Below are 26,936 nucleotides of genomic sequence, written 5' to 3'. Positions count from 1 at the left end.
GCCCCTTGCGGCCGCCTGCGCAAGCACCGCGTGTCGATTACGCACATTGGAGTATTTTTCGAGCTTATAGAGCTTATTGTGCGTAATCACCGGGTGTCATGACATTTCACTGCATATATGTACGACCGTATGTGTATGTATGTGACAAATAATCTCTTGAACTTGAACTTGAAGATTCAGGAAAATTGGTTTGAAATCTTTTGGAGTAATTGTAATTAGTTTGACTTGTAGAAAAATCTGAGAATTCACTGCAGTGCCATTTGCTCTAGTTCAAAACCAACCCACCATCTCAAACTTTCTGCAGTCTCACCACAAAACCTTTGAAAAAAAAAAAAAAAAAATTCGAAAAGTCTGCCTACCGAGACTGAGGTTGCAGGATCGCCATAAATAGGACTGGAAGTGAAAGTCAGCATGGAAATGAAATTTAAAAAAGGAAGCTAAAGCCTTTAGGCAAACCTAAAAACCTTGATTTGGGTGACAAGAAATGGGAACCAACTCATTGTAGATTGGGTATCGCTTCTTGCCAGGTTTTTATGACGCCATACCAGTGCCAAACAATGCATTGTGCATTTTATTTGCTTGAGTAATAAATGTCTAACCCCACAATGCCCAGCAATGTTCCCTTTGTGTGTGTGTGTGTGTGTGTGTCTTTCATTACATCCAGCGCTCCACTATTAAGCCATATAAACTGTCAATACATCTCTGGGGCCAATTCACTCTTGACTCCATTCTGTGTTTACCGAACTTAAAAAGCAAAATAAAGCCTTAGAAAAAAATCAATGCAGATCCATCTTGATCACAGGGTAAGAGGTATGAATAAAATGTATGCCAAATTATTTTATTTTATTCAATTTGGCTTTCTTCTGTGATGGTGGGGTGGAGTTGGGAGGTGGGGATCCAGCCCCAGAGACCCCAGTGTTTTGTGATGCCAGAGTTTACTCCAGGGGGTCGATGCCTGTGTCTCAAATATGTCCCATTTTCTACATGAAATATTAGTGGGAGGATCACTAACCAGGCTTCAGCTTCGTAAGGGTCCTTGTGCACAGTTTTTGTTCCTCGGATTACTCAATCCTTTCTGATGCTTCTTCTATTTGTTGCAACACACAATATCAGGAGATCTTCAGGGGGGATGATAATAGCAAACCCAATAGCCTACTTAAGAAAGAGGACAATAAAAGTCAATATATGAATATCCATTCACCAATTCATTCATTTCCTTTCCCCGATTGCTTAACGGCAACTTCTGTGTAGAAACATGCAGAACTAAAATGACACATAACTCTTAAAACAGGAACTTTGGGGTTACAGCTGAAATAATACTTTGCTGAAATACCATTTGCTGCTCTGGGAAACAATTCAACACCCTTTACGGCTTCATTGTTTTGCCAAAGCAAAATGTGTTTTACTGAAGTCCCTGGATCATTGCTGATTATAATTGTTGTAACATGTTGTAACATGTGTTACAGCCAAATTTGTTAAATAAGATGATTATGTGGTTATGTGGTTTTTTTTCATACTAAAGCCCAGAGATCGGAGGGAATGACCCTTGATACTAGAAACAAATCCCATTCCACGCTTCCAACCGTGTTTGAGGACCTGGGAAGTGTCTGTGGGAAGGCTCGGTCCAACAACTGCTGCACTTTTTAAGGAAGCTCGGATCTTTTAATGTTGCAAAGAACCTGGTGGCGGTGCTCTATAAATAACTGAGTGAATCTGCACAATTGATCTTTCTTATTTCGAGACGTCAGACAGGGCAGGTTTTAGCTGTAGACTTGGTGGCGTAAAGTAACTGGCAGACTTGTTCTTATGGTGTTTCATAGGCAAGTCCTGCGTGAAGCCCAGCTTATCCTTCTGGACAGTGGAATATGTTTTCCCTCCTCCAGGCATCCAGCTTCAGGCGACCAAAGATCAAGACGACAGATAAAGTATGAAAACATATTCACGGCTACAGTAGTTAATCTGAGATGAATGACATTTTCTTTCTCAACTCACTTTCTACCATGCAAATATACTTTTAATAATATTTGATTATGTCCATCATTGTTTCAAGTTGGTGGAAAATGAATAAAGATTTTAACTTACAATTGTTATTGAACAAAAATAAATGTGCAGCAAGTGTTTTGATCGATCTCTGTGCCCCCCCCCCCACTAATATGGGTCCGTCTTAATTATTTTTCTCTCTCTGTATCCGGAATTGTTTTCCCAGTATTGCACGTGTTATGTCACAACATGGTACCGTTGTAGTGCAGAGATTTGCCGGCGTGTGGCATAAACGCCAGAGCTTTTACAGGATTTTCTCAGGTGTTTCCACCATCACTTCACCAGCTGAACAGTACACATCAACAAGGGATTGCATCATCAAATCCACTGGTGGGGGGGATTGGTTGGAAAAGCGGGGCTGCTGTGGAGCAAAACAAACAGATACTCCCAGGGCTCAACAATAAACTGTGTCCCGGTTGCCCCTGGCAACCAGATTTGGGCCATCTTGTGCGGTTGCCTTGTTGTCAACCAGAAGGGTGTACCATGCCTCCTGTTTAGAAATCTAGCTGTCAATCTATTATTTCATCTATTGATCTCACCAAATTATAAAATGATTAAAACTTGGCAACCTTTTAGTCCGCTTTGGCAGCTTGGTTGTCACTTCAAAAGGTTTGTGTCCCACACTCAAATATCCCCTCAGATGAATACACAACAAAAACATGTAGAGGTAAATACACAATCGTAATGGACAAAATGTGCAGCCATTGCGCTGCACTAGTGAGACACTAACAAACACACATCTTTTTTGAGACATTTACCGACATGGATCAGTGCAAGGGATCGGACCTTTATTCACTAATAATAACCGATGCAGTTCGGATAACCAGGTTCCATGGACTAAATTAATTTAATTGTTAGAAATTTAGCATCAACCAACAATCAACATCTAGCTTTAAACAACAGCTTCTGCATTTCATAGCTTCCCCCCCCCCCAACCTCTTCAGGAGTGATGACTGGGGCGCTATAGGGGAAAAAAAATGCAAGATGGCAAATAGCACAGAGGCTTTAAGGGTCTAGAGCAGCACGTCTGCCCTGCACACGGCCTCCCCAGCCCGGCAAGAGTTCTGGGCTGGGATCCAGGGAGAACGAGGGAAGGTTAAGAACAGAGAGATAGAAGAGAGAACAGCAGAGAATTAGATGGACAAAACAGATGAGAGAAAAGGAACGACAGGGGAAAGGGCTGCATCGGTGAGAGGGAATGGAATCACTTAGCTTTAATAAACCATGTTACGTGTGATACACACTGCGACATTATCGCCCCTTTGTCTTTGACATGGCTTTGAAGTGACAATGAACTTATCTTTTGTCCTTAACGAACGTCCTACTTTTCACAAAAACTACACAGAAAGAGTTTACATTTTCTTTAAAAGGGCGGGTGGCGCTGACTGAAACAATTGCAAAGCCACGAGCATTGTGGGTGGTTAAATGCTGGCTGAATTTTTATTCCAAAATGTGATGCATCCCACTTGAACAATACAACACCTGCTGTTGTGGAGTAGCAGACTGATAACCTTAAAGATATTTGTGAATCGTTCATTTGTGGATCTTAAAAAACAGAGGTTAAAAGTATGTGCACCATGTTCACTAATGCATAATTAAGGTCACACAAGGCCTTGGTTATTTGGAGTTAACTTAATCCATCAACACATGCCTGACGCACACGCACACACACACACACGCGCGCGCACACGCACACACACGCACGCACACACACGCACACACGCTAGTTTGTATGTGCCAAAAGCCTCGGAAAAACAACAAGCAGGCTCTTGACTGGATAGAGCGCCACAATAGGAAGCTTAGAGGAGCAGACATGAATCATCCACTCTGTTGGCCGTGAGGGTCGAGCAGGGGCTCAGTGGGCAGAATCAGAAACCTGACCATGCTGGCACTTCACTGTGAAGCTCACCGGTGAGAAAACTACACACACGCTCCCTTATTGTGTGCTAATGTGAAGCCAAATCTAGAGTAATTCCCTCGTTGTCGCGTTTTTGTTCCAGAGTGGGTATTAAAGCCTGGGTATGCGAGGGAGAAAGATATAAAAAATGTATATAACCTCTGATCAACAGGGACGGAGGACCAGGATCTTTGGAAGAGCTGACCTCTGGTCAGCTTCTATCAATGTGTTTTAAAATGGGAGGAAATTTTAACGTACTCCAATTTCAACAGTTGGCCCAAGTAACTCACAGTACCTTTGGAAAAGTGTTGTGTGATTTGGTGAGTTTTAATATTAAAAACCAGGTTAAATAAAAACATTATTGAACTCGTTACATAATTGCCAGCTGGCCAGTCAACAAACTTACCTTCAGTCCATCACTGGGCAGCCGATAACCAAACCGAGCAGGCAGGTCGTCAAAGTTTCCTGTTTTGTTGTCGAAAGTATACTGTAACAAAGGAAATGAAAAAATTTCTCATTCATTAAACTCATTATTTAATTGCTTGGATTCCAGACATAAAGAATGACGAACAGATAAGATACAGAGATTTAATAAGACATGAGTCAATAACTAGACATGGAGGAGCCAGGAGGTATGCCCCTCGCTTTCCCCAAACACGGGCTTTACGTACATTTGGAGACCCATTGTAAGAGTTCTATCTCGTATTCTATGTGTGTGTCGGACGGGATGATGACATATACAATAGATTAATTTCCCTGCTTTTTCAAATCTACAATATGTGCAAGAAGGTAAATTAAAAGAGCGCATTGTAGAATGACATTTAGAGAGATGTAGCTCCAATTTCGAGGCGCTTTACATTATTTATTCAGGATGTTTTATATATATATATATATATATATATATATATATATATATATATATATATATATATATATATATTCTCTTCAATATTGTTACGGCCTAGTAGATGTTTGTGTATGTAACTTTTATATATAAATGGAGAGACAGGTAGAAATAAATTAATATATAGTGTGCATACAGTAGATAGATACATAAATAGATAATAGATAGATACATAAATAGAAAAGTATATAAATACACAGTGGGCCCATGTGTTGAACTCACAGCAGCTATATCTGCCTCGACAGGCAGCAGGTTGAGGAAGGCGAAGAGCTGTACGGTGAATATGGTGTATATCTGCGTGGCAGACAACATCAGCATGCCCAGGGACAGCAGCATCTTGGCATCACGTTACGGCGCTCAACCACGACACTCTGCACGCACACGATCACAACTACACGCACGCACGCCAAGTCGCAGAGAGCCGCCCGTCCCACCGTCTGCTGACACACCTAAGCGGGACACATAAGGACATGAACAGGGTTTACAAGTACACAATGCACGTTTATTAAAGTTTTTTACAATCACGACAACCACAGAATCACACTGATGTTCGTCACATTCAACTATATGATAATGTTAAGCACAATACCACATCAGACATAAACCTAAAACGCTTGTTTTTTCTAAATAAAACATGTCAGTTGTAGGTCCTATCTTCTTGTCATTATTATGTACACTGCAAATTTGTGTGTCATGATACCTTATTTTCAAAGAGACTGTATTGGATTTGTCGCCCAGCTCACTTGAACAACAGGAGAGTTGTCCAGGTGGCCTCGGGTCGCTTTCAATATGACTTTTAAATACTGGTCACAGTGGTTACGTTTCAGCTGAGGTGACGGTAATTCCCTTCTAATATGTATTTCTGTATATAACTTCTGAAAACAAGATGTGAAAACATTGTTTATCACCGTTCTCCTGCCAATACAAAGTTGATTCTTCATTACCACTCAAACACACAAAATAAACGGCCAGAAGTTTTCCTCTTCAATAGGGTTGTTTCTATTTACACTTAAAAATGATTGTCTTGTTGAGACGACTGGATAGGCACCCTCAAAGTCATGACATGTTAGTGACGCATGTGATGGGGTCAGAAGAAAAAAAGATGAAGTTTAGCCAATCTAGGCTGTGGCTAAAGCCGCTGTTAGACCAGCATGCAATGCTGTCAGGTCACAGGGTGTGTGTATATACATGGTGGAATATGTTTTAAGGTCTAAAAGCCCACATCATATATGTCATAACGATCATAAAGATGATATTTCTGCAATTGAATACAGCGATACAGTCAACAGCCTCACTCTGTTGGGAAAAAAAAAACCTTATTCTGATATAAACACAGGATAAGTCAGATTGTGCCATTTTTCACTTTGAGTTACAGTATAATGAGATACTGATAACTATTTAATGCGTCCGTTGGAACAGGTCCCTTGTTTGAAAGAAGACAAATATACCAAATTCCATTGCAGATATGCTCATCCGCTTTGAATTTGAGTTTGTGTATGTGTGTTTACAACTGACTGGTGATTTCCAACCATGATTCGCCCAGCTCACGCTGCCGACTTACTAACTAACTCCATGTTCTATTTACGAGTTAACACAGAACATTTCAAGGATTTTACAAGCTATACTGATTTGTGGAGAAATGGGGAGCTTAAAAGTGGCTTGCAGAGTTATTTGACAGAGACCAGTGTTTCTCAAATGGGATACTGCAGGGGTACTGCAGGGGGTACCCCAAAAATTAAAATAAGTGTGTTAAAAAAAATGTTGGTTATATATAATGTTAAAAAAAAAATAACACATACAGTACAGTACATAATTGATTTTAAATTATTTTTTTTATGCTAATGCAAATTAAGTGAGAACTCAGCTGAAATAATATCTTAGAGGGGATACACTACGAAAAAAGTTTGAGAAATAGAAAATAGCCTCAGTAGAGTCCATAGGCCTTTGGTAGTTATCATGAAGCCAAATCTGGAATCTGTCTAAAAGGAGAGTCAGTCTTGACAAGCAGCTCTTCAGCGTCACTGTCCCACTAAAAGCACATTGCCAATATCCTGCAGCACGCTGAGAGACTGAGCATTTTAAGACAGTGTTGGTAAGGGTGCAGCATAACTTCTGAGCTGGATCCAAAAATAACTCCTCTGTACTATGAACTACTTTCATGGGAGGTCCAGGCTTCTTTCTTGCCTGTCTATCAGCTCCCTGAGGGGACGTGGCAGACAAGCCTCTAAATAACGCAGTGTTTGAATTCATGCAAATGCTGTTTGTACATACTCTGTATATCATGTCTCTAATTCGGTTTTACTTTTTTATTTCCGAAGCGTACTTGGTCAAAAAAGTCAGATTTTGATTAAACTGCGTCTGCTACAGGAAGATAGTGGTGTGGACAGAAAAGGAAAATAGCACATTCAAAACAGAACAATCCTCTGCAAGAGTAAATAACTGTAATAATAATAATAATTATTATAATAATAATAATAATAGAAAACTTTATTTGTATACCACCTTTCAGAGAAGATTTGCAGCTCAATTAGATAACAATTATGACTTCTGCAAAAAAAAAAGAGCGCATCCACATTTAGCAAATTTAGGCCTGACTGCATACCGAGCTAAAAAAAGGTTAACTACCAGTTGGATAAAAATAGGTCAATGACCCAAATTACAAACTCTACGGCCACCCTCTTTTAAATTCAGGTGGAGAAGTGGTTGCTCGTGGCAACGGCGGTTATTAACAGACCAGTCATTATTCAGAGATAACTGACCACTGATTCCCATTATTGACCATTAGTGTATATAGTGTATTCAACAGAGTTGTGTAATAGAGACAGACAGACAGACAGACAGACAGACAGACAGATAGATAGATAGATAGATAGATAGACAGACACGTTATTCACCTCAGCCAAGAGGAAAATTCTGTTGTAAGATCAGCTCAAATAAAAACAATGGGCAACAACAATAATAGTCATAACAATAAAATAAACAAGTTATGTAAACGTCAAATGGAACAATAACCAATTAACCTCTGTGACAGCAATTCACAAGGAGAGAATAGATGAATAATAACAAGAATATAATTAGTGGCAAGTTTGCATACACATATACAGTACATAATGTATAATCCGTACGCGCTGTGTGTACCAGGCGGGAAACAAAATGGTTACTAATTCCAAAAAAAAAAAAAACACTCTCTGTTCGGGGAACATTGAAAAGGACAAATGAACTCCGGCATTAAGTGACGTGTGACGCCTGGGGCAGACGCAGGAACGTTATCGTTACCATTTGAACTGTCTGACAGAGGCAGGCCATCATCGCGGACCGCCGATAGCACGGGGCTAGGCTAAACAGGCTCACCGCGGCTCCTTACCGTGAAATCTGAACACAAATCGAGTCTCGCCTACGAGAAAGCTACTGTCGTGTGCATCGCGGCATTCGCCTACGTGTGCGGGGTACGGTGTGCAATGTCGTTGACGAGCGATCAATTCGTCCCGCTCCCACGGAGGGCCAGCGCGGCAGGACGTCAACATTAATCCCTGGCTGTGGCCCCCTTCTCCGAGTCGGGCGGCAAGCTTCCGCCACCAAGGCCCGCCCACGCATAGGAGACTCGTTTCCCATTAGACGGGGCGCCTGTCAATCATGACCTTCCGGAAGCGATTCCAGACGTAAACATATCCACGTGACGATAACTGTCGCCGTTTGGGGTCACACGAAGTCCTCGTGGAAAGGCAGTAGTATTGACACATACAAGCGTTGAGGGTATCGTTATTACTTATTTGGTTTATTAGTGGACACCGGAAAGTATCTTTTATAAAAATCGAAACGACAAGAGGGGCATTCCGAGCAGTACTAAAATTGTCTTAAAACAGTAGATTATTAGATTTAGTCTCTAGTGCCCTCTAGAGACGATTTTCTAAAACAGCATTTGTACCGGATTATAGAACATACATTGTATAACGTATTTATAATATTAATATATAATATTGTAAGATATATAGAAGAGATAGAGATACTTCAACCCTGAACGGACAAACAGAACGACCGACGAGCTCTAAAGCCTTGAAGCGTCCAATGTAAATTAGAATGTCATTATGCAAATGTCCTTTTCTTTTTTTCTTCTTTTTTTAAAAGTTTAGTTTAGTTTTGTTTTTGATTCAACATAATGTGAAGCAAAGGATCCTATTACTGCCCTGATGGGTTCCAGTTCCTCTTCGACCTAATTCTTACATGGTTAAAAGTGCATGTTATTCTTGAATGCTTTCAGACTATTGTCTTTTTCTTCGGATTTATGTAATTTAACAAATGGGACACGTTTTGTGTTTGTATTTGTATATTAGCCAGTAATTCCCCCAGTTGTATACCTTTTTTTTTTTCGCAGAAGTTTAACCTCTTTAGCAATATAGTTTGGTCTGTTCCTATCTTATCTAATGGGCTTCATAATTGGGAGTGCAGACATGTATACCAATATCCCATAATATCCCAAGTTAGGAGAGGCGACTCCAATGTACAGATAGCAGTGCATTACTTTATTTTGGCACTGCAACCGCAGATTCATTGGTTTTAGTTCTTATGTCAGTGCAAAGAGTGGCGCAGAGTGTGAACACAAATGCACTTTAATTATATTATATAATGATTGCCTGCTCACATACGTCCACATTCTAGTCTCTATCTGCTCAGATTGGGCAAAGGCCTTTTCATTGATGAAAGAACTTCCTAGACCTCACAAAAAAGTCTCATTTCCCCCTGTCTCCATCCAGATCCCCCATACCCCAGCCCCTGGTCAACAGCTGTGCCTCTGACCCCCATCCCCAACACACTGCTCTGTCCAGCCCGCATCAAGAAGTGCAGGAGCGAGGGGACCCGCTGATGGACGCTTCTCAGCAATGAAGATCTTCATCTCCTGTGAAGACACACGGTGACCGTGGACCACTCTCCGGATCAGACTGTGAGAGCCATCAAGTAGATGGTGAAGGTATTAAATGTTCACCAAGGCCATTCAGCGCACTACTTCAGTGCTGAACTGCTGAGGCAGTACTTCATGATAATTATCTGTTGCATAGATAATGATGATTGTCAGCTTAATTGATAAGCTTGACTTGTCAAATAAGATAAGATAATACTTTATTAATCTCCATTCTGGAAATTCCAGGTAACACATCTTACCTTTTATGAGGTAAGATTTTATTTCTTTGAGAGGCAGGATGAATGTGCTGGTATGGAAACTGTATATATGTGTATGCAAGTCTGTGTGCATGAATATGTGAATTTCCCCCTGGGGATTAATAAAGTATTATCTTATATGTGCAAGACAATTTTACATTTTTATTTTCATTTTTTATTTTATTTTTACTTCACTTTTTATTCAATTTTATTGTTCTTTAATGCTCATCATCTGTAGTGAAACGCACCATGTAAACTGATTCTGCTTCTGATTGCGTTTATTGTTCTGATGTGTTTATTTTTAAAAATTAAGATATAATGCTTTTTTTTTTTTTAATATATATATCTGACTCAATGATATTCTCAGATTTAACTCCCATAGTTTTCAGTTGCTCTTGCTTTCCGAGAAACTCCTTCATGCTGAGCGGGTCCAGCAGCTCCTGGAGCTACACCATCACGCTGGAGCCTCCCTGCAGGACAGCTGGGCTCTGGGTGACGTGGGCATCACCCCCGGGGCTGCCATCACATGCCTGACAAAGGGTAATTGGCATTACGGATTAAGAGATTTTAAGCCCATCAGGATTTGAAATAAATTAAATGTATTCAAAATGAAGCAGGGTTATTGAGGACACCAGAGTGACTGAAACAAACATTTTTTTTTAAACGCTTTAAAATAAAGGTGCTCAAAGGAGGGTTTTAGGTTTATGCAGGGTTTAGCTAAAATGTATAGATTAGATGATAAATCGATATGCAATCTAGTCATGGAATTTATTTATATGTAACTGTTACATGTAAACCTGACACCTCCAATCTGGACTATTATACCTATTTAGAGTTAATGAGGAATATTCCTGTAACTAGTCAAATTATTTATGAAAGCTTTATTTTAAAAACACTATCAAAATAATAAGGAAGGAAACAAATATTGATGCAGATGTGATTCTTATGCTCATTCCATGTTACTCTACAACAGTAGGTGATGTCGGCAGCTCAATAAGGTTTATATCTTCAATAATATTAACAAGTGAAGTTCGATGATGCAAGGGCACCTCAGAAAGAAGCATTTGCATGGATGTGGTGGTTTGGACCGGTGCTTCTGGTCATATGTCCTATCCAAGTACATAGTTACTCATACCAAATATATTTATCAAAACATATACAATTAAATGACAATTTGTGTCCTGAAAGTTATTTTTATATTGAAGTACTTTGGGGTATTTTCATCAAATACCTTGTAGCTGGAGCCTTGTAGCTGCAGAATGAATTCTTTAATATAAATGGATTTTTCAGTAGAGCACAGTGCGGACGCAAGTAGCTGTGTTGGGAAGCACAAGTACTTTGTTACTGCTCTAAAGTAACTGTGCCATAAGACAATCTGCTATGGCTGTCTTCTTCCTTCTGGAGGAAGCGTCAGCAGTAATGTCCGTGTTTAATGCTGTGACAGAGACCACAACATGTCTTTGGGTGTCTTTTGGTGTGTGGTCTCCCTCCATTCCTTTCCTTGTCTCCCTGTCAGCGCCTGAGCACTCCTGGAGAGCTCCAACCCTACAAGTGCAACCTGCCGAGACACTACGACATCAAACTGGGTATATCTGTTTTCTTATCTTATTGTGTATTGTATTGCTTGTGCTTTGTATTGAAATATCCAAATAACACTTTCACATTTTGGTCATTGTTAATAATATGGTCCCGGAATAGCATAAAATTCAAGAACTTCCACGTCCCTGGCACCAGTACACATTGCGCTCATCATTGTACGGTATGTGTCATGTTCAAGATGTTCTCTTTCCCTTAAATCCAGTGGTTCTCAATGTGGGGTCCAGGCTCTAGAGGCTCCGGGAGCACCCCAGAAAATTGTCGTAGTTGATAGTTGTTAAACTTCACCATTATTGGAAGTTTAAGTTTGGATCCTAGTTTTACTGTTATCTCTCTAGTATAGACACTTTAGACAGGTCTGGAAGTTTGGACTAAATTATGTCCAAAAATTAAAATCTTCTCATATTGGGCTCTGAGAGACACAATCTTACCAAATGGGGTTTGTGGCCTAATGCATATCAAATTGAGGGTCCTTAACATGAAAAAGGCTTAGGATCACTCCTTTGGAGAATATTCCGTATTTCACCACTACGATGCTGCATGGCACTACGCTCTGTCTGGACCCATAACATGGGTTTGTTGAGTTTATCCAGCGTTGCTTCAGGAGCCACAGATTGGCAATCCAGTGCCAACTATCAGAGAAGAAGGCAGTGGTGAGGTGACATTTTAAGTAGTATAAAGCAATTTAAACTCATTATTGTGTACTTCAAATGCAGTCATATAAAACACACAAACATATACACTTAATAATTACAGGTTTCATGCAACACACAAGCAGACAGGCTTTACAAATGGAATGTCATGATGAGTAAATCAAGGTAGTGTTATTAATGTTGAACTGTGCCGTACCACATTGTTTTTTAATACACATCAAGTGAAATCAGCTTTTTCGACTGTTCCAGGTTCCAACTGCGGGTGGTGCACTCCATTGCATTTCTAGGTCACCTGGATCCAACAGGATGGCTGCTGGAGAGAAGGGTGAGTCCGTGGGTCCCAAACTGCCCACCCAGACAGCAGCAAGTGTCCTGCCCATGCGTCTCCTAAGCGCGGTCAGCTCCTCATCCCCAATCCTCATTAGCCAAAGCCCTAATGCTGATGCCAGGCCTTGGCCTGCTGGAACCCTTATGGTGGTCAAACACGGCCACAAATCTTGTGTGTACTATTTAACCAGCAAGGTGGGCAAGGGTAGGTCAGAAAAAAGAACTGCAGGGCGCTCGGCTCTGCTTGAAGGCGGGGTCAGCATTACTTTGCTGGTAGATGGCTTCACACCGTCAAAAATATCATCCAAACCCAATACAGGCGTGGCCAAGGTAACGAGGGAGGTCAGACAAAAAACCTTGAAAACCTTTTCCCACCTTCAAGTGCTTAAATAAAGGATACCATGTGGGGGCCAAGAGTTCCAGTTCTCAACACCGGGGGATGCAAAAAGACTTGGAGAAATCGAAAAACGGTGGAAACAGTGGCGGAAACAGTGGTGGAAACAGCCCATTGAATGAAACCAAGGATGAGGACGGCAGCCTGTGGAGGAGTAGGATCCAGACTCCACCCACCTCGGATGCCACTAATCTCAGTCCGCTCGCTGTTCATCCATGCAACTCCAAATTCCTCCCACATGCAAATTCCTCCTAACTATCGCTTTGGATTCCCTCTCTCGCCACTGTGTTCACACCCCAAAAAGAAAAATACAATTTTCTGTCCGGCCTCAGTCAGGTCAGTTCACTTTGAATACACTTTTAATGCATATGTGAATAATTGGCAAATTATTGTGGCCAATCCATTTATTATTCTATTTCCTCATGTAAAGAGATTTCCCGTCTGCCACAGCCAGACGTACTGATACGAGACGAGCACAGCACCTCTGCAGGATGAAATCTACAGAATGACTGAGAATAGAGATTAGATTAGAGATTAGATTTGAGATTAGAGAAGAGAAGAGAATAGAGATGAGAATAGAGATCACAACAGGGATTAGAGTAGAGAATAGACTAGATATTAGAACAGAGATTAGATTAGAGATTAGATTAGAGAATATAACAGAATACAGATTAGAACAGGCATTAGAGATTAGAATAGAGATTGACTTAATGGCCATCTCTGACACTGGGGCAGCTTTGAGTAATTGTGACCAATGCCTCTGATTAATTATACATTTACCAAATGGACGGATCGCCACTACACTGGTGGTTCTGACCAGGGAGCAGGTGCCCGCTTAATTTGTCTACATGTACAAGTAGCCCAATTTTCATATTTGAACAAAGTGAACAATAAAAGGAGCACATACAATACATGGGGTGTGTTTGTTCGCTAAAGTCACTTGTTTTTTTTTAATGACGCACATAGCCCCGCCCCCGTAGATGCAGGGGCAACGCCCTGTGACGAATTCGGTCTTTGTGAGGTCACAAGCCTGTTCCTCTGACAGTACGTCTAGTTTTTCGGATCGCGTCTCTGTCCTCGCGCCAACCCTTCAAACCGAAACCGAAATCGGCGCGATAGTTTCACGGGTTGGCGCCAAAACGCTCGACGCCCGCCGATCAACTTCCGCTTCCGGTGGGCCAGTGGCGCCCGAAACGTCCGACGTCACAGTCACGTGGTCACGGCAAGTCGGTACAAACCTCCGCACGCCGCCTCGGACCTCCACACCGGAGAGCAAGCACCGGCGCCTCCGTCCGCAGCGCCGTGCTCCGCAGAGCTGTCACGCCGGCCGCGCGGGCTCCAGCTTGGAATGTTTCCCGGAGCGCAGGGGGGGGCATGAAAACCGCTTTTAAACGCCACTTGCCTTTGCTCGTTGAGTGCTGAGGGAATCGGGTCGGTGGACGCGGGGACGTTCGGAAGAAATTGGTTTGTTTGGGAATCAACCGCCCGGTTGGAATGGCAGCGCCACGGCCGATAAAGGGCATTCTGAAAAACAAGAGCAGCGGGACAGTTGTCAAACCTGTCCCCGAGGACGTACCAGTGGATACCGGCCCCGGGCTCCTGGACGATGACCAACAGTAAGTAGCCGGCTAACTTTAGTCCTGCTACCCAGCCAGGTAGTTAGCTACCGCCCCTGCCAGTCTCATCGCTGTTAGCCGTTAGCAGTTAGCATCTAGCAAATAGCCGTTAGCCAACGCTCCCATCCTGCACGCCAAGTTCAATGTTATTTATCGCTGCTGTCAAAGACAATCTCACCTCACTCATGAACGAGAGCGCTTATTTATCTTGTTGGTGATGTTGACAAATGGTAAAGAGAGTAATACCGGGTAACGTGATCGTATAGGGGCTGAGTTTCAGTTAAACTCTTTTCCCTTTCAAGTGACCAACGTCACATCTGCCATTGCAAACAACGGTCCGTCATTTGACATAAATTGTACGCTCATATATTTCTATTACGATTTTCGACTATTAAATCATCGATAAACGTTAAATGGATGTGCAAGTCTGGTGTCAATGCATTTGATAGTGGTTGTCATTCACCTCAGAGAGTTTGCCACTGTTATCAAGCTGACTGCCACTGTTGGTACTGAAACGTCCCTTTTCTCATCCCACTGACTTCACCCACAGGTCAAATAAACGCATCCAGACCCCGTAAAGCGGCTCACTCTAATGACCTCCTCTTTATCGCAAACGAAATGTTGAATGTGTGTTTGAAAAATGATGGAAATACCGATTTACACATGTTCTGAAACCATAAGAAAAGTCAGCAGGGGTCTAGATCAAGTACTATGGGTCTCAAAAACGTATTTAAGCGAATTTACGTCAGCTACTTACCATTATCGATTTGTAGTTTATACTGTATTCCAATAGTTTGAACTATTAGAAATATAAATTCTTCAAATAATGTTGAGAATTTCATACTGCAACAACGATATAGCTACGTTGTACTTGAAGAAAGGTTACACTGTCCACTAGCCAAATACTGCTGAATATTTGTCTCCAGTGTGAAGATGGCAACCGAATGCCATATAAACGAAATAGTTTATTGTTCTGTTTTTATATATTTATGTTTTTATCATTTTATTTTATGTATCCAGAGAATTTAAGATTCACCTGCCCTAGTTGACACAAAAAATGTCACAAAAAAACCTACTTCTCTAAAATGGCACAACAGTCCTTGTCTGAACAGCCCTATGAGAAAATGGGTCATGGTAGGATGGCAGTTATTAGTGAATTCCATTCCCAGCAGTAAATCTAGCTTTCTTCACGTTGATACAAAAATAGTCTCTCTCTGAGAAGTGGGAAAGTGGAGGCAAAATACTTTTAACAGAAGGATCACGTGTGCAGCCAAGAGAACAGCACAGGCTGACTGTGCTGTAGCATGCCACTGCTGTCACCTCAGTCTGTGCTTTAAGATCCAATAATTCTATAGCATTGACGGCTATGCCACTATTAGACTATCAAGGCTTGATCTGTAAAGAAAAACACTTGTTTCCAAATAAATTGCTTTTATTTGAATATTAGAAATGATAACAATAACATGAACATCTAAATTGAAACAACACATCTAAGAGCTTTAGCAAAACTGGACTTGAGTCCAGTGGATAGTTGCTTATTACACAACCTTTAAGTTACTCACCAAAATAAGCACAGAAAAACTGATGCTTTCTTGGTAGTTAAAGGAAAATTACTGCCTGCAGATCCAATCAGAACGATCTTTTCTGCAAACAAAGCAGATAAAAACTCCTGCTGCTGCTCCACTGTGGGGCAGATTGCTCCTGAAAAATCCCTCCTGTGTTCTCGCGGTCCGGTTGCAAATACTCTGCAGCCCGGCACGGTCCGTGAGTATTGGTTGGGAACCTCTGCACTAGAGGACATTTTTTCAATGATGGTCTGGTTTATTTTCCACCTCCATCGCCACATCTGTGGAATTACTTGACATTCTGGTCAAAGGCACACTCTCCCTTGTACACACAGTGAAGCACCGGAGGAGAGGGAGATGCTCTGTGTGGTCATGCATCTCCCCCGATGGGGACTCCACACACAGTTACCGGGAAAATTTCTCATGTGCGTTCGCTGTACAACAAACTGAGTGAACTTATAGTGAACTTTATTATTAATTGTTTTGTAATCTTCACATCCTCTATGAATTTTTTTCCTGCAGCCCTAGTGCCAGATTGTCGGTGCAGTGTGCGTTGAGGGATGCGGCGCAGCAGACCCCTCCGGAGTCGACCACAGCTCTCCAAACTCCGAAACAAATTTCATGGAAGTCTGTTAGGAGCTGCAGTCGACTCACTGGAGAGGCCCGCACCCCCAGCGCTCACTGAATTTGTTTACCGGCGGACCGCCCCATATTTGTAAATAAATTTATATAGTAGTCTGCCACATATGCCACATTTAACTAATGTAACGCTGTGTGTATGACTGTGAGTGGAGGGGGGAGACAGGGGTTCAAGTTAATTATTGGGTTGTTATAATTTGCTCAAGTTTATCTGATTTGAGGGCAGGTTTCCAGGATAGAGGATAATTCAAATACGAATTTCCGTTAATATTTCTATAATTAAAAAAAAAAAAAAAAAAAAAAAGTTTCACAATAGAAAGATTTGATAGAACAAATACTATAGTTAGTTATTTTTGTCAAGAACAGGTATAAACTGTATTTTTCACACTAATAATAATAATAATAAAAGTAAAATAAAACCTCACAGTCAGACCAGTGTGTGTGTGTGCCTTTGGTTTGTGAATCTGACGTGACAGTGGGTGTGCTCCTTTTCATCTAGGGCAGCTCCCAGCGAGGGAGGCACATAGGCTATCGCTTACATAGAAGGGAAAACATTTTCCAACAGCATGAGACAGCAACTTAAACGAACACAACTTAAAGCTGTAAAACTTGATTAACAAAACCAAAAAACCCCCAAAACGGCTCATCAAAAGAGCCATTCAAAAGAATCGTTGAAGATCGTAATAAAGAGGGACACGGCCATTCCAGGGGGTTGTTTTCTGACCGGACCACTTGATTGATTGCACTCTTTACAAAAACATTTCTACGTAGATTTATCATGCGTTTCTATTGAAAAGGCTGTGTAGCTGAGTACAGATGGGGGGGGGTAGACCTAGCTAAAAAATAGAAAAATGACGCACGGACCCCGCACGGCTGACGTGGCCTGTGGAGTTCCAGCAGTGGATTCAATAGTCCACCGGACGCGTTAGCCTAGCGTACAGGCGTGGTGCACAGCATGGTTTTCCACCCGCTGCCTGGTGAAGTGTCCCAGGCGCGTCAATTTTGTCGCAAAGAGAGGAGGAATATTGGGAACGACAGCGTTTTAAAATATTTTTTGACCCACAGTTTAATACTGTGATGCGTGGTGAGGTTGACCAGACAGACAATGACGTCGACAGAACCTCCATGGCAAGCCAAAGCCGCTTTTATTGCCTTAAAACTACCCCGGAGTTGAGGTGTCCAGTCGGAAAATAACAAGCTGAGATGCCCGTGTCCCCTTTTATTATGGACTTCTCTTCAGTCACTCTCTCCTTAACTCGTACCCAGCGCACTCCTCACTTCCCTCTCTCCTCTCCTTCCACACTATCCTGGACACCTCCCCTCCTAACTTATGCACATTATAACAATAAACTTGACCCCACATCCAGTCATACACACACAGACACAGTTTGTTTTGTTTTTTGTATATAAAACACAATTTGATCAATAAGCAAATCCAGCAGCTGCAGTCTCCGGTGCAATGTGGCCTCATACAAAACACATTTCAGTGGATTGCACTCTTTCCAAAAACATTTCTCTGTAGTTATCTCCGGTTTCTATGGAAAGGGCTGCGTAGCCGCTCGCAATTGGGGGAGAAAAAAAAAAGACATCGCGTGGAAAAAAGAGAAATAGTAGTATAGTGGATTTTATCTTCATCCTGAAATTTCACCTGAAAGCCGTGTGTGTGTGCGCGCACACTACTCACATAAAGTTAGGGATTTTCAGCTTTCAGGTGAAATTTCAGGATGAACCTAAAATGCACTATAATCTTTACAGGTGAACTTAATTTGACCTTCTCTAAACTTTTGAATGCACATGTCCAACTGTTCAGTGTTTCAGTACTTTTTGCACAACTTGCTGTTCTCTAACAAGGAGCTGAACGGCAAAATTCACAACAGGTGTTTGATCCATGAATCGACCAATACATTTCCTGGTTCAATTAGAATTGGTATTTAAACAGTCCTCTTCATCATGCTGTTCACATTTTGACATCTTGAGACCAAGACGACACCTACAACTGATCAACAGTACCTCGCCATTGCGAGGCTTAAGACAGGATGTTCTCAGAGGGAAGTGGCCACTGAGATTAGAGTGTCACAGAGTGTCATCAGCAGGTTGCAACGAAGCTACAGAGAGACTGCAAGAGTCACAGAAAGGCAAAGAAGTGGACGTCCTTTGGCCACATCCCACACTGATGAGCGCTTCATTGTGAACAGTGCCCTGTCGAACCGGATGATGAATGCCACTCAACTCCAGGCACATTTAAGGGAGGTGAGAGGCATCCAAGTGTCACGTCAGACCATTCAAAACGGTTTACATCAGCGTGGTCTGCGTGTGAGATGACCTGCAAGGGTACCTGACCACACCACCAGGCACAGCCATCATCGTCTTGCACGGGCCAGGGAGCATTTACGCTGGACGAGGGACCAGTGGGCTTCAGTGCTGTTCTCTGATGAAAGTCGATTCACGTTGAGCAGAAATGATGGCCGCCAACCATGTTGGAGACGTCAAGGAGGGCGCTATGCATCAGCCACTGGTGTCACCAGACGAGCCTTTGGTGGTGGTGGTGGTGTTACAGTGGGGGCAGGTGTGTCTAGTCAATACAGAACTGCCCTACACTTTGTGAATGGTACAGTGACAAGCCCATACTACCTGAATAACATCATTAATCCAGTCATTGTGCCCCTGCATGAACAACACAGGCCTAATATCTTCTTCATGGACGACAATGCTCCAACTCATCAAGGTGGCATCATGAGGGAACAGCTGCTGGGGACTGGGGTACCTCAAATGTAGTGGCCTGTACTTTCTCCAGACCTGAATCCCACAGAAAACTGATGTGGTGTGTGTGTGTGTGTGTGTGTGCGCGCAGTGTGTATGTATGTATATACAGTGGGGCAAAAAAGTATTTAGTCAGCCACCACTTGTGCAAGTTCTCCCACTTAAAAAGATGAGAGGCCTGTAATTTTCATCATAGGTACACTTCAACTATGAGCGACAGAATGGAGGGGAAGAATCCAGGAAATCACATTGTAGGATTTTTAATTAATTAATTGGTAAATTCCTCGGTAAAATAAGTATTTGGTCACCTACAAACAAGCAAGATTTCTGGCTTTCACAGACCTGTAACTTTTTCTTTAAGAGGCTCCTCTGTCCTCCACTCGTTACCTGTATTAATGGCACCTGTTTGAACTCGTTATCATTATAAAAGACACCTGTCCACAACCTCAAACAGTCACCCTCCAAACTCTACTATGGCCAAGACCAAAAGCTGTCAAAGGACACCAGAAACAAAATTGTAGACCCTGCACCAGGCTGGGAAGACTGAATCCGCAATAGGTAAGCAGCTTGTTGTGAAGAAATCAACTGTGGGAGCAATTTATATACAAGACCACTGATAATCTCCCTCCATCTGGGGCTCCACGCAAGATCTCACCCCGTGGGGTCAAAATGATCACAAGAACGGTGAGCAAACATCCCAGAACCACACGGGGGGACTTAGTGAATGACCTGCAGAGAGCTGGGACCAAAGTAACAAAGGCTACCATCAGTAACACACTACGCCGCCAGGGACTCAAATCCTGCAGTGCCAGACATGTCCCCCTGCTTCAGCCAGTACATGTCCAGGCCCGTCTGAAGTTTGCTAGAGAGCATTTGGATGATCCAGAAGAGGATTGGGAGAATTTCATATGGTCAGATGAAACCAAAATAGAACTTTTTGGTAAAAACTCAACTTGTCGTGTTTGGAGGAGAAAGAAAGCTGAGTTGCATCCAAAGAACACCATACCTACTGTGAAGCATGGGGGTGGAAACATCATGCTTTGGGGCTGTTTTTCTGCAAAGGGACCAGGACGACTGACCCGTGTAAAGGAAAGAATGAATGGGGCCATGTATCATGAGATACATCAGCAAGGGCATTGAAGATGAAACGTGGCTTGGTCTTTCAGCATGACAATGATCCCAAACACACCGCCCGGGCAACGAAGGAGTGGCTTCGTAAGAAGCATTTCAAGGTCCTGGAGTGGCCTAGCCAGTCTCCAGATCTCAACCCCATAGAAAATCTTTGGAGGGAGTTGAAAGTCTGAATTGCCCAGCAACAGCCCCAAAAGATCACTGCTCTAGATGAGATCTGCATGGAGGAATGGGCCAAAATACCAGCAACAGTGTGTGAAAACCTTGTGAAGACTTACAGAAAACGTTTGACCTCTGTCATTGCAAACAAAGGGTATCTAACAAAGTATTGAGATTAACTTTTGTTATTAACCAAATACTTATTTTCCACCACAATTTGCAAATAAATTCTTTAAAAATCAGACAGTGATTTTCTAGAATTTTTTTTTTTTTTCCTCATTTTGTCTCTCATAGTTGAGGTATACCTATGATGAAAATAACAGGCCTCTCATCTTTTTAAATGGGAGAACTTGCACAATTGGTGACTGACTAAATACTTTTTTGCCCCACTGTATCTCTCTGTGTTTTGTGTGTGTGTGTGTGGGTGTGGGTGTGTGGGTGGGTGGGTGGGGTGGTACCCCGACTTACGACTGCATCTACTTACGACTAATCCAAGATACGAGTAGCGATAGTCGCGAAAATTTCTATCTATTGCGACCGACTGCTCCAAGATACGACCGTGGGAATTTGCAGTTGGCGCGTCGGCAGCCAGTCAGCACTCAGTCGGCGGGCGACCTACATCGTGTGTGCGCGTAGTTCGTGGCGTATCCTAATTTTTTTATATTTACTGTGTTTGTGCTGTGTATTTTCACCCTTGATGGGGAAAAAGAAAAGGCAATGATTCCCATTGAAACTAAGAAGGAAATCATAGAAAAAAAATGAGCGTGGTGTATATGGGAAAAATTGCTTTGACATACAACTGTTTTAACATACGACCGTTCTTATAGAACGAAATACAGTCGTAAGTCGAGGTACCACTGTGTGTGTATGTGTGTATGTATATATGTAATATGTATTTTTATATATGTATGTTTTCCTTATGGTCAAACTATTAACATCCAATCAGGTGCTTTTTTTGTGTTGTATAGTTTTTTAGGTAGCTGTTATATAACCTTCGCTTTTAGGTAACATTTTGACCTTGTCAAGGGCTTTACTTTCGGAAATATTACCTGTGATGCATTTTGTGCCAATACATTTGAAACAGAACAGTCTGTTGTAGAGTATAAACTCATAGCCAATGCACCTTCAGCACAATGTAATTATTATAAGCCCACTGTTCGCCGGCTGCAAAATGTTTTGACCTTCATAGACCATAATATTTGATAGTCAGGCTTTGTCAAGACACAATACTACCCTTTGTAATAAACTTTTATCTTCCCCAGTCATTAAAAGGGGTCTTAACAAAAACAAAGTAAGCCACAATACAGTGTATTTAATCAAAACTTTTGCTGTGCTCCTCGGCAGGCTTTGTTTCTCTTAAGTTTATACATACAAGCTTGAAATAGTTGGTGTTTTGAAACCACACTATCAACGTGGTGGTACATTTAAAAAAAAGTACAAGTTTTTGACCAAAAAGACGTATTCAGAACAAGATAAGAACAAATTGCCTTGGCGTTCTGGGTTCTTGCAGTGTTCTCTGTGCAAGCCACAGAGGATAACTTTGCCTTTCACGTTTCTCTCCCTGTCACGATTGGTCCAAATGCCGTTGCATCATGGCAGGGGACGGAATTCAACCTCCCTTTCCTCGTCATTCAACCATGTCATTTGGAGTATGTTATATCTGAATCTGAGTCTATATGTGTGTGGTTTTTCTCAAGAATTGCGCCATGCTCCACACTCCATGTTCTGGTTTTACTGTGTGTTTATTTTAGATCTATTGCTTTCGTTATTTTCTATTTGTATGATCCGAGCATTTTAAGGTAAGGGACGTTCCGCCTTGCATTAGCACAGTGGATTGCTTGATGGAAAGAGAATGATATCCGGTCCACTGTGCGTCCTGTGTCTCTGACATTGATGACAGACATTTTATTCGATTTTATTTTTTATTTTTTTATCAACCAGGAAAAATCGGAACATTGAAATGTAGTTTGTAGATGTAGTTTACCGTGTTCCGAAACTGGAGCTGAGGAGTGGGAGGGGAAAGGGAGGGCACAGAGGCTCTCCCCCTCTGTTCAGAACTGTCAAGTGACCACTGGTGATCGGGTCTCATTTCCCCTCTACAATCCCGTACAGAGACTTTGAGGGGCAGGTGCAAACAAAAGAAAAGGTACATGGACCCCCAGCTCTAGGCATTTTGCTGCTCTGGGCAAACATAGCTGCACAGTTCATGAGGTGTTCCTCATGAATATATCTTGCAAAGACAATCCGCCACCTCGATACCCATTAACCCGTAAAAATGACCCCGCCTGATAAGAGGTGCACTGTGGGGACCACGGGGCAGGGCTCGGGCACCCTGTGTACCTGTGGCTCAAAACTTTTAATTTTTTTAAATTAAAAAAAAAAAAAAAAAAAAATTTGTTTCTCAATTTTGAGAAAAGAAAACATAGTGAAATCAGACTTACTGTTACTTATTGACAATAGCCGTATTTCCTCAAATAGTGTCTGGGGCTTTTATTAACATTTCTATTTACTCGTACTTTATTTTTTTTCCGGAGACAGGCTACGGTTGGGACACACAGTGGACCAGATAATACTCGCTCAACATTACGCAATCCACTATCCTGATCCAAGGCAGAACGTCCCTTGGTTTAAAATGTTTGTATCATGCAAGTAGAAACAAACTAAAACAATTGTTTTAAAATAAAATCACACTAAAACCAGCATAGGAATGGCGCGTGATGTGTGGTATACAGCGTGTCGCTAGGGAAGGGGAAAAAAACAAAACACGCACTGACTCAGATTCAGCCTTGTTTACTGGTTTCTGTTTGAGTACCAGTTTATATTTGAGGAGATACAGTATCTCTAAAACATGCTACGAATGTTGCAGCTCTCAAAAAAAACAGCTTGAGTGAGATTGAAATCCGTCCCCTGCCATGACGTAACTGTATTTGGACCAATTGCGACAAGGGAAGGTCTCAGAACGGGAGAAAGACGAAAGGCAAAGTTGGCCTCTATGGTTTCTGCGCAGATAACACCACAAGAACCCAGATCACCGTGTCAGTTTGTTCTGATCTTGTTCTGAACATGTCTTTTTGGTCAAAAACTTCTACTTCTTGTAGTGTACCTCCACCATAAGTTGTCAGTAAGACCACATTTTTGGAAATACTTTAATTGTAAATAATGAATCCTGCACTTCTGGTATGGGGAGACCGCATTTGCCACATTACGTTCTATGCACGCGCCCCGTAAAATGTCTTAATGGTAAAACCCTATTCACTGAATGCTGACGATATTGCACTGGGGTTTTATTCGAGAGTAAATATTCTCTGCCTTGTTTGCCTTTCATTGTTTAAGGCAGAAGTGCACACAGTGTGCTTTGAAAGATAGCGCAAATACTCTTTTACCATCCTTTTTTCGTGTCGACACCATTATGTAACACATACCCCTTTGCCCCATTCTTTCGCATCGAGAGGATATCCTGCACTAGCGCTCCTTTCCCACCATGCATTCAATACCACCATACCAAGTTTAAACAATTCAACTTCCTTCTTTAGGAGCCTGTAAGGAGAATAAAATACCCTGATGTTTGCCAGAGCTTCAAGGCATTCCTCTCATTCCGCTACTGTTTATCTTTGAAGGCTGTTTTATTTTATTTATTTTTTTATAGTTGAATAAAATAATATTTTTTTAACATAGCTGGTATTATTGTTGGTTTCATGATTTTTTGGCAGCTGTGTGTCACAAAGTCAAATATCTGTAAAACACTAAAATGTCTAGATTTTCACCATAATAATAATAATAAAAGCTGTAGGCAGCAATACACCGGGTCCAGTTTATTCATTTTATGTAAGTTACAGTTTTCTTTGTTTAATATGAAATGCATCACAATTTACTTAATGTATAAACAGCAGACATTGTTGAGTTAAGTTGTCTAGTTATGTCCATTATTATTATTTTTTTTTAATTTTGTGACTTACCTAGACATGTAAACATAATGTAGTTACGTCCAAGTAATTGAGTGAGCCTTTTGTTTCACAAATCTCACTCTTTGCTAAAGCTTTCTTTATTTTAATGTGAAATGTTGCATTTTATATCGTTTATTTTGTTGATATATTGTCAAAGGTAGGAATTGAAAGTTGTTATTGTCGGAATAATTGACTTTAATTACATCGTTTGAATTTAAATGTATTTCATCTTTAGTGGTCTCTGTAATATTTGTATTGATACAATATTGTATTGATAATGTTAAGTATTTATGCATTTTTGTTCCTTTTTTGTCATTTGTAGAGAATGAATTTGATATTAAATTATAATTTATGGTTGTTCAAGACACACATTGTATTTATTTTCAGTATCCTTTATTTATATTTTTTTGTTTGTTTTTTAAAAACATTTTCGGTACTGTCAGCATTGACATTAAATGAGTGAGTTTATTTATTTATTGACTAACTTGTTAGTTACGGTTATGATTTCTGATGGAATTCATGTCTTTTGTCTATTTTTTTGCTAGTGGGTGTTTCGCAATTCTCACAAACTTGGTGTTGTGTGAATCAAGCATTGCATACCACGACCCCTTTTTGATATTGCACATGTATTACTGGAGATAGTTTAAAAAAAAAAAAACCCCAACATACACCATCATTTAAGTGATTTCTTAAGTGCTATATCAATTGGCATCGTGATATTATAAAACGCGGAGTCAGTGATTTACACCAATGCAGCCAGTTAACTGATCTGCATCGTTATTTGGAATGTTGTATGAAATAATTTGTCTTGTTGCCATATCTGTTATTATAAGATACATCTTACTTTATCATTTATTTTACCAGACCTTTTAATATCCTGATAAGGATTGTTTCCTTTAATGAAAACATCTAGGTCCATGTCCAAACATTCTGAATCTTGTTATTCAGAATTGTTGTTAAACTCATATCTGAACATTGTTTATTTCTGGAGTCTCTAAATTTTAAGTCATCGTGGTGAAATTAACCTCTTTACACGGATACATATGAGGAATCAAAACTTACATTGCAAGTTTTTCCATGAGTGTTGAGTACCATAGGTTGTTTTTTCATTAGATCTTTCTTCAGTACTTTTTATATATATATATATATATATATATATATATATACACTACTCACAAAAGGTTAGGGATATTTGGCTTTCGGGTGAAATTTATGGAAAATGTATGAAGTTCATGCTACAGTGATATTATATCATGAAAGTAGGGCATTTAAGTCAAAGCATGCAATGGTGATTTCCTCATCTCAAACAATTGATTGAAACAAAAGCCAACAACAGTGGTGGGTTTACCACAACCAAAAATGTCAATGTCTCAATAACTTGTCATGTGCCCTTGAGCATCAATTACAGCTTGACAAGACGTCTCATGCTGTTCACAAGTCGACTTATTGTCTGCTGAGGCCTGGCACCCCACTCTTCTTGAAGGGCGGCCCTCAGGTCATTGAGGTTCTGGGGTACAGAGTTACGAGCCTCTACACGGCGCCTCAGCTGATCCCATAGGTTTTCTATGGGATTCAGGTCTGGAGAAAGTACAGGCCACTACATTTGAGGTACCCCAGTCTCCAGCAGCCGTTCCCTAATGATGCCACCTTGATGAGCTGGAGCATTGTCGTCCATGAACATATTAGGCCTGTGTTGTTCATGCAGGGGCACAATGACTGGATTAATGATGTTATTCAGGTAGTATGGGCTTGTCACTGTACCATTCACAAAGTGTAGGGCAGTTCTGTATTGACTAGACACACCTGCCCACACTGTAACACCACCACCACCAAAGGCTTGTCTGGTGACCACAGTGGCTGATGCATAGCGCTCTCCTTGACGTCTCAAACATCCTTTCTGCTCAACGTGAATCGACTTTCATCAGAGAACAGCACTGAAGCCACTGGTCCCTCGTCCAGCGTAAATGCTCCCTGGCCCGTGCAAGACGATGATGGCTGTGCCTGGTGGTGTGGTCAGGTAGCCTTGCAGGTCATCTCACACGCAGACCACGCTGATGTAAACAGTTTCGAATGGTCTGACGTGACACTTGGATGCCTCTCACCTCCCTTAAATGTGCCTGGAGTTGAGTGGCATTCATCATCCGGTTCCACAGGGCA

The 26,936-nt window shown here is 41.4% G+C and overlaps 2 protein-coding genes across 5 annotated transcripts in view; one reads left to right on the top strand and one right to left on the bottom strand.

Annotated features, from left to right (window-relative positions):
• rnf13 (ring finger protein 13) overlaps nt 1-8,369 on the bottom strand; it is a 40,477-nt gene extending 32,108 nt beyond the window's left edge. The window contains exons 1-3 of one of the 2 annotated variants that reach the window (XM_080011868.1): nt 8,206-8,369; nt 5,064-5,290; nt 4,344-4,424 (exon numbers count right to left, since the gene is read on the bottom strand). In XM_080011868.1, the coding sequence (XP_079867994.1) occupies nt 4,344-4,424; nt 5,064-5,177 (195 nt within the window). In that variant the 5' untranslated portion in view covers nt 5,178-5,290; nt 8,206-8,369. The remainder of the gene's footprint in view (nt 1-4,343; nt 4,425-5,063; nt 5,291-8,205) is intronic. The other variant, XM_080011869.1, reaches the window with a different exon arrangement.
• A 3,177-nt stretch (nt 8,370-11,546) lies between these two features.
• Nucleotides 11,547-26,936, top strand: part of ppp1r2 (protein phosphatase 1, regulatory (inhibitor) subunit 2) — a 31,123-nt gene continuing 15,733 nt past the window's right edge. For 2 of the 3 annotated variants that reach the window (XR_013844442.1, XM_080011707.1), the window contains exon 1: nt 14,225-14,581. Coding sequence is in view for 1 of the 3 variants with exons in the window: in XM_080011707.1 (XP_079867833.1) it covers nt 14,460-14,581 (122 nt within the window). In the remaining 2 variants the exon portion in view is untranslated. Of the gene's footprint in view, nt 11,582-12,493; nt 12,570-14,224; nt 14,582-26,936 lie in introns of those variants that run through there. The other variant, XR_013844441.1, reaches the window with a different exon arrangement.

Source organism: Zeus faber (assembly GCF_960531495.2).
Source record: "Zeus faber genome assembly, chromosome: 1".
NCBI classification, from domain to species: domain Eukaryota; kingdom Metazoa; phylum Chordata; class Actinopteri; order Zeiformes; family Zeidae; genus Zeus; species Zeus faber.
This window is presented reverse-complemented; position numbering and strand designations above follow the sequence as displayed.